Source organism: Geotrypetes seraphini, chromosome 7 (genome assembly GCF_902459505.1).
Source record: "Geotrypetes seraphini chromosome 7, aGeoSer1.1, whole genome shotgun sequence".
NCBI lineage: Eukaryota > Metazoa > Chordata > Amphibia > Gymnophiona > Dermophiidae > Geotrypetes > Geotrypetes seraphini.
The window spans coordinates 83,376,197-83,394,592 of record NC_047090.1 but is presented as its reverse complement, the minus strand read 5'-3'; the positions used below and the strand labels follow the sequence as shown (position 1 = coordinate 83,394,592).

The window sequence follows — 18,396 nt, the reverse complement described above, 5'->3', positions numbered from 1 at the left end:
CAAAAACTCGGTTCTTATCAGCTAAATGAGAGAGAAAAGGAAATCTCTGCTCACATCTGACAAAATAAGCCACTCTACATTCCCTAAATTTGACCAATCTAAAGCAGACTACAAAGAACACAGCCTTAAGAAAAAGTATATGGAGCAAAAGGAGAGACATTGCTCCAAATCTGCTATAAAGGTCCCTTTCACCTTAGTACAAGTTTCAGGTAAGCCCCTCTTTAGAACTTGGTAAGTTTGAAGCATCCACTGGATAGATACCTTTGCTATCACCTAAGTCTAAACTGCCAGAACCAGCACCATCTATGGGCCAGGCAGCTTCTCACAATGATCTGCTCCAGTTTGTTGCAGAAGTTTCTTTCGGAACACTTTTTCTCCAATCTACTAATGCTGGCAAAGTGTCTTACAACATTCCTTAGGATCCACCTCAGTGCCTTGCACAACCTCTCTTGATCTTTTTTCACATCTCCTGGTGATTTCCCTCACAAGATGACGATGCTTGATCTTGTGACTGAGAGAATCAGGTTTCAGGTTTATTTAAACATTTGATTCAAAGTGGTTTTACATAATATAAAAACAAAGTATAAAAAGAGTGTACGTTAAAAACAAATTACAAATAATGCTACAAACAATCAAGCGCACTGGCAAACGTTAACTTACCGATAACAGGATGGAAAAGGACAGAAATACAATTAGTAAAAAGAGAAAGCTGGGGAGAAGGACCAGAACAAAAGGAAGGGGAACAATAAAATAAATAGTCTAGTATTTTGTAAAATAGGCTAAAATGATTAAAAAATGGCATGGAACAGGTTTCCAATTACCAGCCTTAGAATACAGAAGAACAATTCTCTTCAAACCAAGATGACATCCTGGTAGTTTCTCCAAGCCTTTCTTCCAAGGAACATCTAGAAGACCATTCATACCTAAAGTTTCTTTTGAAACTTTCCAAAGCCCTGGAGCTTGGTTCTTCTCTAACAGCAAGCAATAAAGAGCACATCCATTCCAATCCCCAGGATCTCAATGTTTTGAAATAATTGATTCCTCTCCATATTCATCATCTTCTTCAAGACCTTCAAACAATTGGAAAAACAGCATCCTCGATGTCTAGAGCTGAAATACAAAGTTTTTCCAGTGCCTGATCATGACTGCACACAGCTGCCTCATCAATCTGTCTGAAGTTGCTTTTAACAGATCTAAACCATTCAGATTTTATATGTATACATCAATAAGAAAAGATAACAAGACCTTGGATATGGTATGGAAAAAGTCTACCAAAGCACAATGCTTACCATGAAAGTTCTGGCCCAACAGCTGCTGATCCTGCACAGTCCTAACAATTTATCAGGGGTTGAGTTGTGAAGTTTGCAGACATTCTAAGTTGACAAGTGGTCTCTGGATCCTACTGTAATAAAGATATTATGCATTTCCATTTTTCCCACTGATAACTAGAGTCCTGCAGAAAATCTCAGAATAAAGCTCTTATTATATTAATAACTCTTCATGGCTGACAGATTTGATTCCCTGATCTACTATTCTTTTGATAGATAAGCTGCTGCTCTGGTAACTTGCCCACATTACTGACTCAGCAGGACAGGTAGCTTCTACATCCCAACATCAAGTTCTTGACCCTTACAGCCTGGATGTTGAGATGTTGTCTTCCAAGAGGTATAAACAACCTGGATGTTGAGATGTTGTCTTCCAAGAAATACAAAACATTCTGCTTGCTTCAAGGAAGCCCTCTACCAGAAAACCCTACTGGCTTAATTTGATATGGTGCAACAATAGAATTCAGCAAACCACTATAACCCTACCACCTGTCCTCTACCTCAATTGTTTAAATACATATCTTCACCCCTCTGTCCAGTCTGAAAATAGACTACACCTTTCAGCAAATTCAACTTACCATGTTCAAGTTTGAGACATGCCACTATCCACACATTTGTAGGAGTACCTTGATGGCTAGTGTAACAAGCTTTGATCTTGGAGAACTGGGTTCAAGTTCCACTGTAGCTCCCTGTGAAGTTGGGCAAGTCACTTAACCCTCTGTTACTGCAGGTTCAAAATTTAGATTGTGAGCCCACTAGGGACAGAGAAAGTATCTGCATGTATTGTATACAAGGCTGTATGCATCTAGTAGCACTATAGAAATGATTAGTACTGAAATGTAGGTGTTAGTCTGTATACTCAAATTTGTTTCCTCAGAAAAGTAGTTCTCTACAATTATCCCAGATTTCTCCCTTAAGACATCTATGAATTTCATATAAAGCAGTAAATCATCCTATCTGGGGTTTTTTCCCCTTAACCCGGCTCTGGAATACCAGAAGAAAACACCATTTGCTGCATTGTGGAAGAGCTCTGCTCTACTATTTCCATGCTACAAAGGACTTGAGAAAACTTTGCAACTTTCTGTTATCCATGGCCCTAATAATTTTGGGATGTCTGCAACAAAACAAACTTTAATTGATTGTCTGACTGGATAACCATCTGTTATTACAAAGCCTAAATGACCCTTCCATCCAAGATTGCCTTTGAACTACAAAGCTACCGACAGATTTCATAATAGTTAAATACAATACTACTATGTGGGTTTTAATACACACATTTACTAAATATTACTGTGTACATGCTTTTTTCTTCAGATACAGCCTTCAGACAAGTTATCTATAATCTATAATAATAAAACCCTAAGCTCGCATGCGCACTCCTACTTGCGTTTTCCGTGATCAGTAGGTCCCTGGCAGGTAGTAGTGCGCATGTGCGCTTAGGGTTCTGTTTCCGTGTAAGCACACTCACGGACCTCAAGGGATGTTGTTCGGTCTGGCCTGCTCCCTGCCTTGCCATAGTGTATTTTTAAGTTCAAAGAAGCGGCAGCGGCTCCTCTCACGATCCCCACCTGCGTCGAAAGTCCAACGCAGGCGGGGATCGTGAGAGGAGCCGCCGTGGCAACTTTAAACTTAAAAATAATTCTGCCAGACAGCAGGAGATGAAGGGCGAGGGTGTAGGGGATTCTTAGAGGGCTGGAGAAATGTAATGGGGGAAATTAAGGCGAGAGGGAGGGCCATGACAAAAACAGAGAGGGGTGGGAATTTGAAATAACATCGGAGAGGAAGCAAAGGGGAAAAGTCCAGGAAATCATAAAGTTCAGGGTAGGAGGGAAAGAAGGAAGGAGAGGGCCTGGTTAGTTCCTCGGCCTGCAGGAGGGAAGTAGATAATAAGTGGCGTGGTATCGGGATTGGAAAAGGAAGGAGGAAGGCCTGGTTTGAGAATTGTGGAGGTGACGGGGAGGTGCAAAGACCAAGCTTATTCTTTCTCTAGAAAGGGGTGCTGCTGGACAGGGGGGAGATAAAAGTAAGGGAGAAGGGCTGCTAGCACCCGTTAATGTAACGGGCTAAAAAACTAGTACCTCAATCTATTTTTCTTTGCATAAAAAATAGACAAGAAAAACAGTGGAATGAGAAAAACACCAACTACCTATACTTCATCTCCAGGATGCCAATACACAGTATTATATAGAAGGAAAGGTTTGCCTTTTTGTGGATGATACCAAGATTGGTAACTGTGGACACCCCGGAGGGAGTGGAAAACATGAAAAAGGATCTGCAAAAGTTGGAAGAATGGTCTGATGTCTGACTACTAAAATTCAATGCAAAGAAGTGTAGAATGATGTATTTGAGGAGCAGAAATCTGAGAGAGAAGTATATTAGAGAATGACACGGGGAAAAAATCTGTCCCCGTCACTGCACCGTCCCTGGCCCACTGTCCCCTTCACCGCCCTATCACCAACGTTCCCTTCACCGCCCTGTCATCATCATCCCATTCACCGCCCCGTCACCGTCACTGCCATCCCATTCACCGCCATGTCACCGTCCCCGCAGCATCCATACAAGCCTCAGTACTGCAATATTTAGTTTATTCCTTCCTTATAAATCAAAGTTTTGGCTGCTGAACTGGGGAAAGAGATGTTCAGCTGGCAGGGCTTTGTTTATACATTTTTATTGAACTGGGGTCCAAAATGCTCTATGTAAAAGGAAAAACCAAGTTTTGTCTCATAGATTACAGAAGTTAGATTCCTCTAAGTCAAATAGATGCTGGCACTGTCATCTTGAGGCTGGGACATTAGATCATTTATTATTCTATTGTCCCTTTATTTATGGCATTTTGGAAATCAATTTGGCCCCAAATTAATTGCTTACTGGAGAATCATGTGGCATTGTCCTATGATACGATTTTATTCGGCATGTCAATGAGAGGAAAGAGCCAAATTTCATCAAAAAATAATATACTTTTAATAATAATGACAGGAGTTGCCATACAACAGATCACAAGTAATTGGAAAAATTGGAATAGACTCAATTATAATTTCTTGTGGAATTCGGTATGTCACATTTACAAAATGGAAAGAACAATAGCTGTACAAAAAGGGAATTTTAATAAATTTAAAGAAATTTGGGGACCATTGACAAAATATTGCAATGAGTGGACATCAGTTTATATTATATTTACAATATTAAGATAGAAGGGTTGGGAGGGGAAATTTAAATTTATTAAAAGATTAGATTATTAGGAAAGTTTATTGATGTGTTATATTGATTGAATGCTTGATTGAATGGGAGGGAGGGATGGGATAAAATCTTCATCTATGAATATCATAAATGATAAATTTAAAGAGATGTATTTATTGATAAATGTTTATTATATATATTTGCTATAAGATGAAAAATGAATGAAGAATTTATTTTAAAAAAACTTTTTTATCAACACAACTAATATACTACTTTATCCTGAAGCAAAAAAGAAATAGAATTTTTTTTCTGCCTTTTTTTGTCTGGTTTCTGCTTTCCTCTTCTCATTCAATTCCTTCCATCCGCTGTCTCTCTTCGTCTGCCATTTGTTCTGTTATTGTGCCTCTCCCTTCCCCCCCTTCCAAATTGGTCTGGCACCCTTCTTTCCTCCACTCCCCCCCTAGTCTGGCATCTCTGTCTTCTTGCCTGCCAGCATCTTCTCCCCACTCTCTCTTCCCCATGTCCTTCTCCTCCCCCCGTCTTCCCCATGTCCTTTCAGCATCCTTCTCCCCACTATCTCTTCCCCATTTCCCTTCAGCGTCTTCTCCCCTCTCTCTTCCCCATTTCCCTTCAGCGTCTTCTCCCCACTCTCTCTTCCCCATTTCCCTTCAGCGTCTTCTCCCCACTCTCTCTTCCCCATTTCCCTTCAGCGTCTTCTCCCTACTCCCTCTTCCCCATTTCCCTTCAGCGTCTTCTCCCCACTCTCTCTTCCCCATTTCCCTTCAGTGTCTTCTCCCCACTCTCTCTTCCCCATTTCCCTTCAGTGTCTTCTCCCCACCCTCTCTTCCCCATTTCCCTTCAGCGTCTTCTCCCCACTCTCTCTTCCCCATTTCCCTTCAGCGTCTTCTCCCCACTCTCTGTTCCCCATTTCCCTTCAGCGTCTTCTCCCCACTCTCTGTTCCCCATTTCCCTTCAGCGTCTTCTCCCCACTCTCTGTTCCCCATTTCCCTTCAGCGTCTTCTCCCCACTCTGTCTTCCCTATGTGCTTTCAACGTCCTCCCCCCTCTGTTTTCCCCATGTCCTTTTGGCGTTCATCTCCCCCCCTCTGTCTTCCCCATGTGCTTTCGGCGTCCTTCTCCTCACTCTGTTTTACCCATTTTCCTTCAGCCTCTTTTCCTCTCCACCCCACATTTCCTCCTCCCTGCCCCTTACCTTCATGACAATTTCCCCCCCCCCCCCCGGACAACAGGTCACATGCGACAAATCTCCCTGCCCTTTACCTGTGGCCGGCGATGTCTAAACTGCCTTCTTACAGCAGCCGGAGCATTGTAGTTGCATATGACTGCTGTAAAGGTCGTCTCTGATGCAACTTCTGGTTGCGTCAGAGATGACTTTTACGGCAGCCACACGCAGCTTCAACGCTCCGGCTGCTGTAAGAAGGCAATTTAGACTCGGGGCCACGAAGGTAAGGGGCAGGGAGGGAGCTGTTTCAACTCGGCGGCGGCAGTAAGTAGGGAGGGAGCGCGATAGGTGTTCGCGCGTTCCCTCCCTTAACTGCGGGGCGGTGAATGGCCTTGTCCCCGTAGCCACGGTAGACACAGGTTTTTCCTCACCGTTTTGGCGGGTTACCCGTGGCAAGCCGCGGATAACAGCCACCATGTCATTCTCTAAAGTATATGATGGGAGGCGAAAGGCTGATATGCATGGATGGGGAGAGGGACCTTGGGCTGATAATGTCTGAGGATCTGAAAACAAAAAAGCAGTGTGACAAGGCAGTGGCTGTAGCCAGGAGGATATTAGGCTGTATAGAGAGAGAGGCATAACGAGAAAAAGGAAGGTCTTCATGCCTCTGAGAGGCCCCACTTGGAGTAATGTGTTCAGTTTTGGAGGCCGTACCTGGCCAAGGATATAAAAAGATTTGAAGCGATCCAGAGGTAAGCGATGAAAATGGTAGAGGGTTTACACCAAAAGAAGTACAAGAAGAGACTAGAAGACCTCAAAGTGTATACTCTGGAGGAGAGAAAGGCTAGGGGTGATATGATACAGACATTTAAATATTTGGAAGGATTAATATAGGACCAAATCTTTTCCAGAGAAGGGAAGTTGGTAAAACTAGAGGACATACATTGAGACAGGTTTGCATGTAATAGAATTGACAGGCATGCAAATCAGCCTCATGCATATTCATTAGGGATATCTTGAAAACTCAACTGTCTGGAAGTCCACAGGACAGGTTTAAGAACCACTGGTTTAGAGTAGTGGTTTTGAGTAACTAGAGAATGACATGGTGGCTGTTACTTGCGGCTAGTTGCGGGTAACCCGCCGAAACGGTGAGGGGGGAAAAATTGCTCATTGTAGGTACGGGGTAAAGGCCATTCACCGCTCCATGGGGCGCGGTAAATGGCCTTGTCCCCGCAGTTAAGGAAGGAACGCTAGTGGTCACCAATCGCGCGCGGCCCCCTCCTTCTTTCCTACCTACCCGAATCTATCTATCTCCCTCCCTCCTCCTTACCTTCGCGGAACGTTTTGAGTAACTTTCACAAAGCCGTTGGAGCCTGCAAACAGTAGCGTGCATGTCAGAGGAGAAGCTTCCGCCCACATACGCACGCTACTGCTTGCAGGCTCCAACTGCTTTGTGAAAGTTACTCAAAACGTGTCGCGAAGGTAAGGGGGAGGGAGGGAGATAGATAGATTCGGGTAGGTAGGAAAGAAGGAGGGGGCCGCACGCGATTGGTGACCACTAGCGTTCCTTCCTTAACTGCGGGGACAAGGCCATTCACCGCGCCCCATGGAGCGGTGAATGGCCTTTACCCCATACCTACAATGAGCAATTTTTCCCCCCTCACCGTTTCGGTGGGTTACCTGTGACTAGCCGCAGGTAACAGCCACCGTGTCATTCTCTAGTATTACTTGTAAACCAGACCAGTCCAGAAACCCACTCTGGAAGAATTTGTTTAGCTGTATTTGTGGTGCAGTTAATTTTTAATCTCAAGCTATGGAAGCGTTCCAGAAGATCTCTGGGTTGCCTTAGAGGTGTGCTTCCCTAGGTCTAGACCAGTGGTCTCTCAAACTCAAACCCTTTGCAGGGCCACATTTTGGATTTTTAGGTACTTGGAGGGCCTCAGAAAAAAATAGTTAATGTCTTATTAAATTAATGACAATTTTGCATGCGGTAAAACTCTTTATAGTTGATAAATCTTTCCTTTTGGCTAAGTCTTAATAATAATATTGCAATTTATAGCTAAAGAGACATATGATCAAGAAACTGTTTTATTTTACTTTTGTGATTATTATAAACATACTGAGGGCCTCAAAATAGTACCTGGCGAGCCGCATGTGGCCCCCGGGCCACGAGTTTGAGACCACTGGTCTAGACCTTGGATTTCCTCCTTCCTTGAATTTTTAGGAGGAGGATTTTTTTAAAATCATTTGTTATTCTACAGGATTAGTGAAGATAAGATAGCTGCATGGTTCCTTTTACAGGGCAGCGTTCAAAGGTCTTAAGTCTGCCTCCATCTGCTGACTGAGATGCTTAACTGCATTCTGGACTAGAGGATGGGGCTTAAGGAAGGAAAATTGGCAGGTAACACCAAATTTTTCCTTTTCTTTATGTATTTGAACCCTCCTATGTCCTTCATCACTAATAAATGAAGTACCACCACAAGAGCAAGATTTAACCTTTTTTTGGATTATTATTATTACCAGAGGTGTTGCTTCTTCATCCATTATTCTACTTACACTGTGTTGTCATGTGAGTATTGGGTAACATGGTGAGATGAATTATCTGAAAGTATCATGTTTGGATATTACACAACTCAACTAGAGAAATGATTTCTTGATGGACAGAAATGTGGGCTTTATTTCTGCCTACATCCATCTTTTTTGCCTGTGTTTAACAAATGTTACTTTCTCTTGTATATAGATTTCCTGGATAGCTGTCGTGCTAGCACTTTATTAGCAGAACTGGATGATGATGAAGATCTACCTGAGCCAGATGAGGAAGATGATGAAAATGAAGATGACAATCAAGAAGATCAAGAATATGAAGAAGTTATGGTATGATAACTTATTTTCACAGTAGCCAGTTATTTTAAATAAAAGCCAGATTAAAATGCCAGTGAAGGAATATTCAAATTCATTACATTATTAATGAGCAGAATACTGTTTGCATTTAAAAGCCTTTCTTATTTAATGAAATGATTAAAAATTAAACAATTTATTCTTTCTTGAAACATAGTAATATACAAGGTAGAAGCAAAAAATCTAATTCAGAATAAATATGTAAGTGAACTCCTAGTTTCCCTAGCACATTTAGCAATTTTCCACTTGAAGATATTTTTATTTTATTTACATACAGAGCAGTTATCTCTGCCTGCAAAGATTCAACTTGTCCAAACTATATATTTTCAATAATGTTATTTCCAGTGCAATAGGTGAGATATTTCCCTTTACTCGCATGCTACAGAAGGAATCCACTCTAGAATGATTATTCCTTATCATATCTAGAATGATTATTCCTTATCATTCTTCTCGAGCTCTCCGATCGTCATCCCAAGATCTATTATCAGTCCTGTCCTTAAAAATAGTGGGTACAAGAAGAAATGAAATGTTTTCTGTTTGAGCTCCTCAAACTTGGAACGCTCTGCCTCTCTTTATTAGAAAAGAAAAAGATCTTATCACTTTTAAAAAAACTTTTAAAAACATTTCTATATAATGATGCGTTTTCTAACTAATCTTCCAAGGCTATGATCATTTTTTCAAACCAACTTTTTATTTTTAATTTTTTTTTTTTCTCTCCCCCCTTTTGTGTTTTTACCCCTTTTATGTTTTTTACTAGACTAAGATAATTGTAACTTTTTCCCCTTCCCCTTTGTGTATCCTATTTGTCCCTAAATTATATTTATGAAGAAACCTTATTTGTTTTGATTTCGTTTGTCTTTTAATCTAATGTTTTTAAACTTTGTTAAAATTGTTTTAAGATTGATTGTTCCCCCATAAGTTGTTTTAAATTGTGCATCGCTTAGAATATTTTTTTATATAGGCGATTTATCAAATAAACTTGAACTTGAACTTCACAGACTAGTTTAGCACCCTCTACAGTCTTCCTTCTGCACGCATGAGTGCAGCTGTGTGTGTTCTGCTGTCCTAATTTTATTGTCTTTAATTCAACGTAGTTCCATTACTTTTGCGGGTATTTTCGCATTTACGAAAAGTAAATTTCGTAAAGTGGATTTGAATCTCTGTCTGCTTGAGAATTCACAGACTTCGGTCTGTAGTTGACAGGCCGTCCCTTCGGATTACCTGTTAGCCAGTCTTTATAGTGTTCCTTGGAGCTCAGGGCCGTCCGTGATCTAGTCTCACCTTCTGTTGAGCGGGAGTCAAGTGCAGACTGTTAGGCATGCTTAGGGGGCTCAGAGGTGTTCCGCAGCATGCCAGCTGCGTTTTCTCGCCTCCACCCATCCTGGTGCGCATCTGGTGGTCCACTGGGAGTGGAGGCATAGTCAGACAATGGAGTCTGTCCAGCAGCCTGAAGATCAGTTTGGAGAAAGCATTCCCAGCATTGTAGCAGTGAATTCTAAACCAGCTACTGAAAAGGGCTGGAAGCAGGTGCAGCACAAATGTCTCTGGAGCTGAGAGGCTCTCGAGGGATAGATAAAAATTAAAATAGAGGGTTTTCTTTGTTTCCAGGTGTTCCTCTGTGGTTCCCTACCTGAAAAATCCTAAAATCGCCATTTTTATTTTTGGGAAGTGTTTAAAATAGCGCGTTTTTGGTGTGAATTTGGTGCCATTGGCCATCTTGGATTTTTAGCAATCTTTTTTTATTTTTCTGCTTTTCCCTGCTAATTGGAAATTGGAGTTTTTGCCAGAAAAGTTGCTGGAATGGAGTCATCAGGGTCTCCTCTTGTGGATTCATGTGAAGTTTGTGCAGATTTAGCGCTTTTGGAGCTGTTTGGGGAGGGGGCGTTGATGGCTAGTTCAGCTTCCCCCTTACAGAAGCAGGTGATTCCATGCTCAGCTAGCCCAGTGGAGTGGCCACTATTACTTTCTGGGCTTGGCTCTGCGGGTTTTTCGGTCAGCCAGGCGGCAGACATCCTAAGAAACACAATTCAAAGTCATTTAAGGGTGACGCTATGCCCCAGGGAACAGATACCTTTTCTGAATTCATTATTTTTGTGGTCTGAATTTCAAACCAGAGATCTGGCTGATGGATGCTCTTCTGGTCCTCCTTTGACATCTCTGGGCAGTGAGGTGCCCTTGGGGGTCTCGTCGCCTCCACCAATGCTGGCTGTTAATCCTTCCAAATCTGTTCTGGGGGATCCAGCGGCTGATCTGGACCTCGCTGATCATTTGTTTGATAGTGCAGCCCATCCTGGATTGGGGATCTGGATCCTGGAGATGATCTGACTGTTTTGCACTACCTGATGTTATTGCTGAATCTTTATAGGAATTGAGCTTGGTCGCTCAACCCACTCCTTCCACTTCTTCTCCCTAGCTTTGTGGTGTGCGCTCAAAATCTGTGACCTTTCCCTGGCATTTGGATATGAGTTTTAAAGTCTCTGAGCAGTTTGACTCTCTGGAAGGTCCTTTGAAGCATGCTAGAGTTATGTCCCATTTGCATCCACTGGCACAGGACAGCCCAAGGTGGATTCCCTAGTGGCTCAGTTGTGTTGAAAGATATGCAGGTCCACCGGGTGGATGTTTTTGAAAGGGCTAACTTAGGCATTACAACTGCTGTGACATTGTCCTTTGTGGGACGCGCCTGTCTCTCTTAGCTATGTACGCTGAAGACTGATGCAGTGGCTGAGATGGATTACATGATGGATGTCTTATATGACCTTTTCAAAATGCTGGCAAAGGTGTCAGCGTATTCTAATTAAGCATACCGAATGCTGTGGGTTTGGCAGTAGGCTGGTGATTCAACCTCCAAGGCAACTTTGGCTCGGCTACCGTTTAAAGGGCAGTTATTGTTTGGTAGGGATCTGGATGACCTCATGGATTCGGTAATGGACTGTCGCCCGAAGACCCTGCTGGATAATAGAGCAAGATCCAAGGGTTCTGGTTGTTCTACTTTTTGTGGCTCCTGCCAGAATTTTCATTACTCCAGGCAATATACTTCTTCCTTGTCATAGAGGTTTTCACAGGGTTCCTGGGGTCGGTATGCAGGCTATAGGCATTCCTAGCCTGCTGCCACACATCCAGCCTGACCTGTCCGAAAGACACAATGACGCCAGGGAGCTGAGTGCCCCTCTGCAGATAGGGGGTCAGCTCTCGGAGTTTCTGCCTACCTGGATGTGCATTACAGCAGACCAATAGGTCTTGAAAATTATTGGTCAGGCTACAAACTGGAAATTGCTGAACCCCTTTAGAATTAGTTTGTGACTTCTCTTACCGGGAGACTGGACAAGGCACCCTAAGTCCAGGCTACTGTTCAGCGCTTGCTGGATATTCGAGTATTAGAGCCAGTGTCAAGCAACCTCTCGAGCTCATGCAGATACTCTGTATACTTTATCGTACCAAAGAAAGGATCAGAAGATTGGAGACCTATTCTGGATCTGCAGTACGTGAATGCAGCTCTCAAGAATCCTCAGTTCTGGATTAGAGAGCTGCACGGGAACGGGGACGACGGGAATCCCGCGGGTTCCCCCTTCGGGTCACGGGGATCCCGTGGGGACGCCCCCTAGGGTCACGGGAATCCCATGGGGACGCCCCCGAGGGTCGCGGGGATCCCGTGGGGATGCCTCCGAGGGTAGTGGGGTTCCTGCGGGGCTGGATGTACTAAGTCGCGCGGCTTTTCTCCCTACCTGCTCTGCTTGCAGCACAGAGCCGAACAGAAGTCTTCCCGACGTCAGCGCTGACGTCGGGAAGACTTCCGTTCGGCTCTGTGCTGCAGGCAGGGTAGGTAAGGAGGAGTAGCCTCGCGGCTCCAGTGGCTACCAAGGGAGGGGGGCGGTCCGCCCCGCCCCGGGAGCAGACAGCCGGCCAGGTCCCCTTACTTTTGTGGGCTTCCCCGACCGACCGACAACAGCTCTGGTCCGACAACCGCTGTAAGAAGGAAATTTAGATTCGCGGTTAAGGGCAGGGAGGTTTGTCAGACCGGGGCTGTTGTCGGTCGGTCGGTCGGGGAAGCACCACAAAAGTAAGGGGACCTGGTCGGCTGTGCTGCACCCGGGGCGGGAGAGAAGGAGGGGGGAGAAGGACACTGAAAGGACATGGGGAAGACAGAGGGGGGAGAAGGACGCTGACAGGACATGGGGAAGATGGGGGGGAGAAGGACGCTGAAAGGAAATGGGGAAGAGAGAGTGGGGAGAAGACGCTGGCAGGGAAGAAGACAGAGATGCCAGACTATGAGGGGAGCGGAGGGAAGAAGATGGGTGCCAGATCAATTTGGAAGGGGGGAGAAAGGGAGAGGCACAGTAACAGAGCAAATGGAAGACGCAGAAGGAAGAGAGACAGTGGATGGAAGGAACTGAATGAGAACATGAGGAAAGCAGAAACCAGGCAACAAAGGTAGGAAAAGAATTCTATTTCTATTTTTTTTTTTTTTTTTTTTTTGCTTCAGGATAAAGTAGTATATTAGTTGTGTTGATAAAAATTTATAAACAAAAGAGGCTCTGGTAGAAACCCGTTTACAAAGTATGTATTCTTCCCAATTAATATTTCCAAATTAATAAAGTCTTTTTGCTTATTTGTAAATGGGTTTCTACCAGAGCCTTTAATTCAGTAGCATAATTAAATGAAATAACTATTTCTGAAGTTTATAGGGACGGGCGGGGACGGAGGGGATTCCTCACGGGGACGGGCGGGGACGGAGGAGATTCCTCGCAGGGACGGGTGGGGACGGAGGGATTCCTCACGGGGACGGGTGAGACTTTGGCGGGGACGGGTGGGATTTCTGTCCCCGCTCAACTCTCTATTCTGGATAGAGACCGTGCGGTCAGTCATTGCAGAAGTGGCTCTGGGGGGAATTTCTGGCTTCCCTGGATCTTACATTCCCATTTTTTCAGCTCACCATAAGTTTTTACGGTTTAATGTGCTGGATCAGCATTATTAGTTTTCAGCCCTTCCTTTTGGGCTGGCACCAGCACCCCGAACTTTCACCAAGGTGATGGTGGTAGTGGCAGCTCAACAAAGGAAGATGGTATTGCAAGTTCACCCTTATCTAGATGATTGGTTGATCAGAGCTCCATCATTAGCAGAGGGGCATAACATGGTGTGGAAAGTGCTCCAGGTACTGGAAGATCTGGGTTGGATTGTCAGTTTCAGGAAGAAACCATCTGATGCCCATGCAGTCACTGGAATACTTGAGAGTTCTTTTCGATACGGAGGCAGGCCGTGTTTACCTGCTCGAGGCCCGCAGGCTGAAGCTGTGTGTCTAGATTTTGGCTCTGTCGAAGTCAGTTCCTTTGTCATGGGACTACCTACAGGTTCTGGGTTCCATGGTGGCTATGCTGGATGTGGTCACCTGGGCGAGAGCATACATGCGTTCTCTTCAGAATGCCTTGTTCTCTCGCTGGGCATCCACCGAGATGCCTTACAGATGACTTGTCGTGGACTTTGGAGGCCAGAGTGAGCATGAACTGGTGGCTTTATCCTCAATCACTCTGCCAGGGCATTCTGTTACACATGTACCTCCTGGATTGTGGTAATGATGGATGCCAGCCTTCTGGCTGAGGAACTCACTGTGATTGTCGTCCCCTTCAGGGCTGTTGGACTCTGTCTCGGAGATGGTGGTCAATCAACCAGCTGGAGTTCCAGGCCATTTCGCTGGCCTTGAGAGAATTGCAGAGGACCCTGGGAGGGACAGGCAGTCCGGGTCTTTTCCGGCTGTGGCGTATGTCAGTCGCCAGGGAGGAACTAAGAGCTCTCCAATGGCTCAGGAAACCCACCTTCTTTTCTTTTGGGCAGAACGTCATCTCCTGGCGCTGATGGCAGCACATGTGGCCGAAGTGGATAACATTCAAGCAGACTTCCTCAGCCTTCAGACTCTGGATCTGGGCAAGTGGGTCCTGTCACAGGAAGTGTTTCAGATGATTGCGAGGTGCTGGAGGCAGCCCTGCTTCGACCTCATGGCCATGGGGAGAAACAGGAATGCACAACGCTTCTTCAGTTGCAGATCTGAGCCCGGAAGCGAGGGGCTCAATGCTCTAGTGCAACCATGGCCTCAGGGAGTTCTTTTATATGTCTTTCCTCGACTTATGATCGGCCGGATCCTTCAGAGGATTGCGTCTCATCCCGTTGTGTCGTTCTGGTGGCTCCTGATTGGCCTCAAAGACTGGTATGCGGATCTGATGCGGCTGTGTGTGGGAAGCAGTCTGCGCCCGGTGGCCATGGAAGATACAGGTCCCTTTGCTCTTACGACTTGTCTCTTGAGCATGTGGTCTTAGAACATAAAGGCTATTCGGATCTTGTGATGGATACACTTCTCAGGTCTAAGAAGTCATCCACGGTGTTGGCCTAAGCTAAGGTGTGGAAGACCTTCCAACATTGGTGTGTTCAAGACCAGATGGATCATTATTCAGCTCTGGTAGAGCAGATTCTTGCCTTTCTCCAAGCTGGTCTGGATAAAGATCTCTCTGTGGGTCCAAGTGGCCGGACTGTCCTGTTTTCGATCCTGGGACAGTCAGTTCTCTTTAGCATCGTATCCCTCATTTTTTTGAAGGGGGCTCTTCGGGTCCGGCCACCCGTTAAGAATACTTTCCCAGCTTAGGACTTGTTGTCTGGCCTTGCCAGAGCTCCCTTTGAGGTTCTTCAGGATGCTTTCCTCTTGGATTTAACTCTGGAGACTGTTTTTCTAGTCGCCATCACTTCTGCCTGTAGGGTTTCCGAACTGCAGTCATTGTCTTGCTGTGACCCCTTTCTCCGTATTTCAGAGGCTGGGGTTTCTCTGTGGACAGTTCCTTCCTTTTTGTTGAAGGTGGTTTCGGCTTTTCATGTTAATCAGGAAGTGTGTTTGCCTACTTTTCGGCTGACAAGTTCCAAACATCAGGATAGACTGTTGAAGAAATTGGATGTGCACGGGGTTCTCCTGAGTTATTTGGAGGTCACTAACGAGTTTCACCTTTTTGACCATCTGTTTGTGCTGACTCGTTTACTCCAGTGGTGTGCTTCAGCTTCTAAGGCCACAATCTCCAGGTGAATCCGTAGAGTCATTTCGTCCCCCGTTTCTGTTAAGTCACATTGTACCAGGAGCGTGGCTTCTTTGTGGGTTGAAGCTAAATCCATTCCTCCTGAGGAGATTTGCAGGGCGGTGACGTGCTCTTCACGTCACATGTTTGCCAAGTTCTACAGAGTGGATGTTGCTGCCAGGCAAGACTCGGCCTTTGGGTTCTCAGTCTTAAGGGCTGGCTCAGCTAGCCCACCCTAGCTATTTGGGGGACTGCTTTTGTACATCCCTATGGTCTAGAATGTCCCACCTATTGCACTGGAAAAAGAGATTATGTACTTGCCCTGGTAAGCTCTTTTCCAGTAGATAGATGAGACATTCTAGATCCTCCCCCCCCCCCTGTCCTTGCTGTGCCTGCTTTCAGATTTCTGGCTACTTATACTTCTCAAATCTGTTTCTTGGAGACTGGTCAGCCCTTTAGGGTTGTGAAGAATTTGTAAATATGTTCAACCTGTTGAGGGAGTAGTTCTGAGCTCCTTTGAAGCCTATGTTGGTGGTTAATGGTACTGTTTGGTTATTTTGAGCAGAACAATGGTTTGACCTGTTACAGGTGCCTCTACTTCACATATATGGGTGTCTCTCTATGCTTGGGTACTTAATGTAGAGAGCGCTAAACTAGTCTATGAAGTACACTGGAGGCAGAGTAAAAAATCCGGAGTAGATTCCTTCTGCAACATGCGAGTAAAGGGAAATAACCCTTGGTCTAGAACAGGAATGGGCAACTCCGGTCTTCGAGGGCTGGAATCCAGTCAGGTTTTCAGGATTTCCCCAATGAATATGCATTGAAAGCATTGCATGCAAATCTCATGCATATTCATAGGTGAAATCCTGAAAACCCTACTGGATTCCGGCCCTCGAGGACCAGAGTTGCTCACCCCTGGTCTAGAAAGTCTCACCTATCTACTGGAAAAGAGCTTACCAAGGTAAGTACATAATCTCTTTACGGACGTGAAATTCATACAGTGAAGAAGCAAAACAAAAAAATATTGATGTCTTCAAGTTATAGTGACAGCAAAGAGTATTGTGCATACTGTGATCTTCCCAAAGAAGAAATCAATCAGTATAGGAGGTGATTAAACCTAAGCTTTTGTCGGAAGCTTAAATGATGAGACTTGGACTATCATACTTCAGACACATCATATAAAGAGAGAGATCATTTGAGAAAGACATCATGCTTGGCAAGATTGAATGTCAGTGCCAAAGAGGAAGACCGGCGATATGGCGGATCAATGATTATAAAAGCAGTTATAGATGCTCCTCTATCATTAATTGGCCACCTGTTTGGTATTCCTGTTTTGTATCAAATTTAATGAAAACTCTTCAATGAGTGATGAAAAAAATTTCAGAAGACCTATGAAAAGAGCAGCTGCTATTTACCTATCTGGACAAATCATTTTTAAATATTTGAGATGCCATTCATAAACTGTCAGTATACAAATGGAAATAATTGATTGTTTTGTTAGACATTTGGATCCCACTGTATCATCACACAACGGTTCAGAGCAGGATATACTATACAATTCAATAAATGCATCTCCTAAACATAATTAGCCATCAAAAAAGAAGAAACCCATACAATCTTATTAAAAAAATATATATAGGATTTTAGTTTTTTTCTGAAAAGCTATATAGAAAGGAATCAAATGAATTTCTAGAAGTAATGAATGCCAAGTCTTTACGTTCAATAACAAAATACATTTTTCCAAACTCAAATATAAATTTTAAGTTTAATTCCTTTCATTGACGGAAAAGATAGTAATATCCAATCGTGATTAAGTCTTGGTAAAGCTACTGAAATGGGGAAAACCACCTTGCACTTCCCTATGTAGGGTTTTAAAGACCAAACAGCATAACTTAAACTCAATATATAGTTCAGGAGTCAGTGAAGATTCACCAACAAAAGTGTAATATGATCATATCTAGATTTCCTATACATCAGTCTTGCATCTGTGTTCTATACTAAGCCAAGTTTCCTCATATGTATCGCTGAAATTCCAGAATAAATGGAATTACAATAATCTACACAGTACCTTGCACAAGTACTCTAAAGTGTTGTTGGAAAAAAATGAACAAATCAGTTACAGCTGTCTCAATTTTGTAAAATTTATTTTGAACCAACATTTTGTGGCAAGCAACCACTTCATCAGAGCAATTGGACTGTATAGTTACATAGGCTCAACTTCCATCTACAAGAGATTCCATGATAGAACGTTATCATTCCAAGCAGGCAACTGGAATAAATATTTCACCAACTTTATTTCAGACACACTATCTTATCAAACTTTTAGGAAGTCAATCAAAACTTATCTCTTTGATAAATTTCTCTGACCCCACTTCTACCTTGATATATTTCTAAAACACTTCCAGACAAATTTGATTAACCTTGACATGCTAATGTAATTTCAAACGTTTTCTGTAATATCGCTGTCTGTATAGAGTCTATTCTTCTCTAAACCGCTCTGAACCTTTTGTGGTATTGCGGTATATAAAAATAAAGTTATTATTATTATTATTATTCTCATTCTCGAAGCTTAATGAGGAGTTTAATATGGGCCCCAATACTTGAGAGATTATCAGTTTTAAAAGATGGAATAGATTCAGTATACTGACCAAACTATAAAAGTTTATTTTTTCAGTATTAAGTTTAAACTTATCCTTCAGAGTCCATATAATTTTATTAATAGAATCTCTTAATGCGTTTGATAATAAATTTTGGTCCAAATTAATTGG

The 18,396-nt window shown here is 43.6% G+C and overlaps 1 protein-coding gene across 10 annotated transcripts in view; it reads left to right on the top strand.

Moving 5' to 3' along the window:
- The window catches only part of HECTD1 (HECT domain E3 ubiquitin protein ligase 1), a 365,311-nt gene that overhangs the window by 223,443 nt on the left and 123,472 nt on the right, over positions 1-18,396 (top strand). For all 10 annotated transcript variants that reach the window (XM_033952151.1, XM_033952152.1, XM_033952156.1 and 7 more), the window contains exon 27: positions 8,425-8,558. In XM_033952151.1, the coding sequence (XP_033808042.1) occupies positions 8,425-8,558 (134 nt within the window). The remainder of the gene's footprint in view (positions 1-8,424; positions 8,559-18,396) is intronic.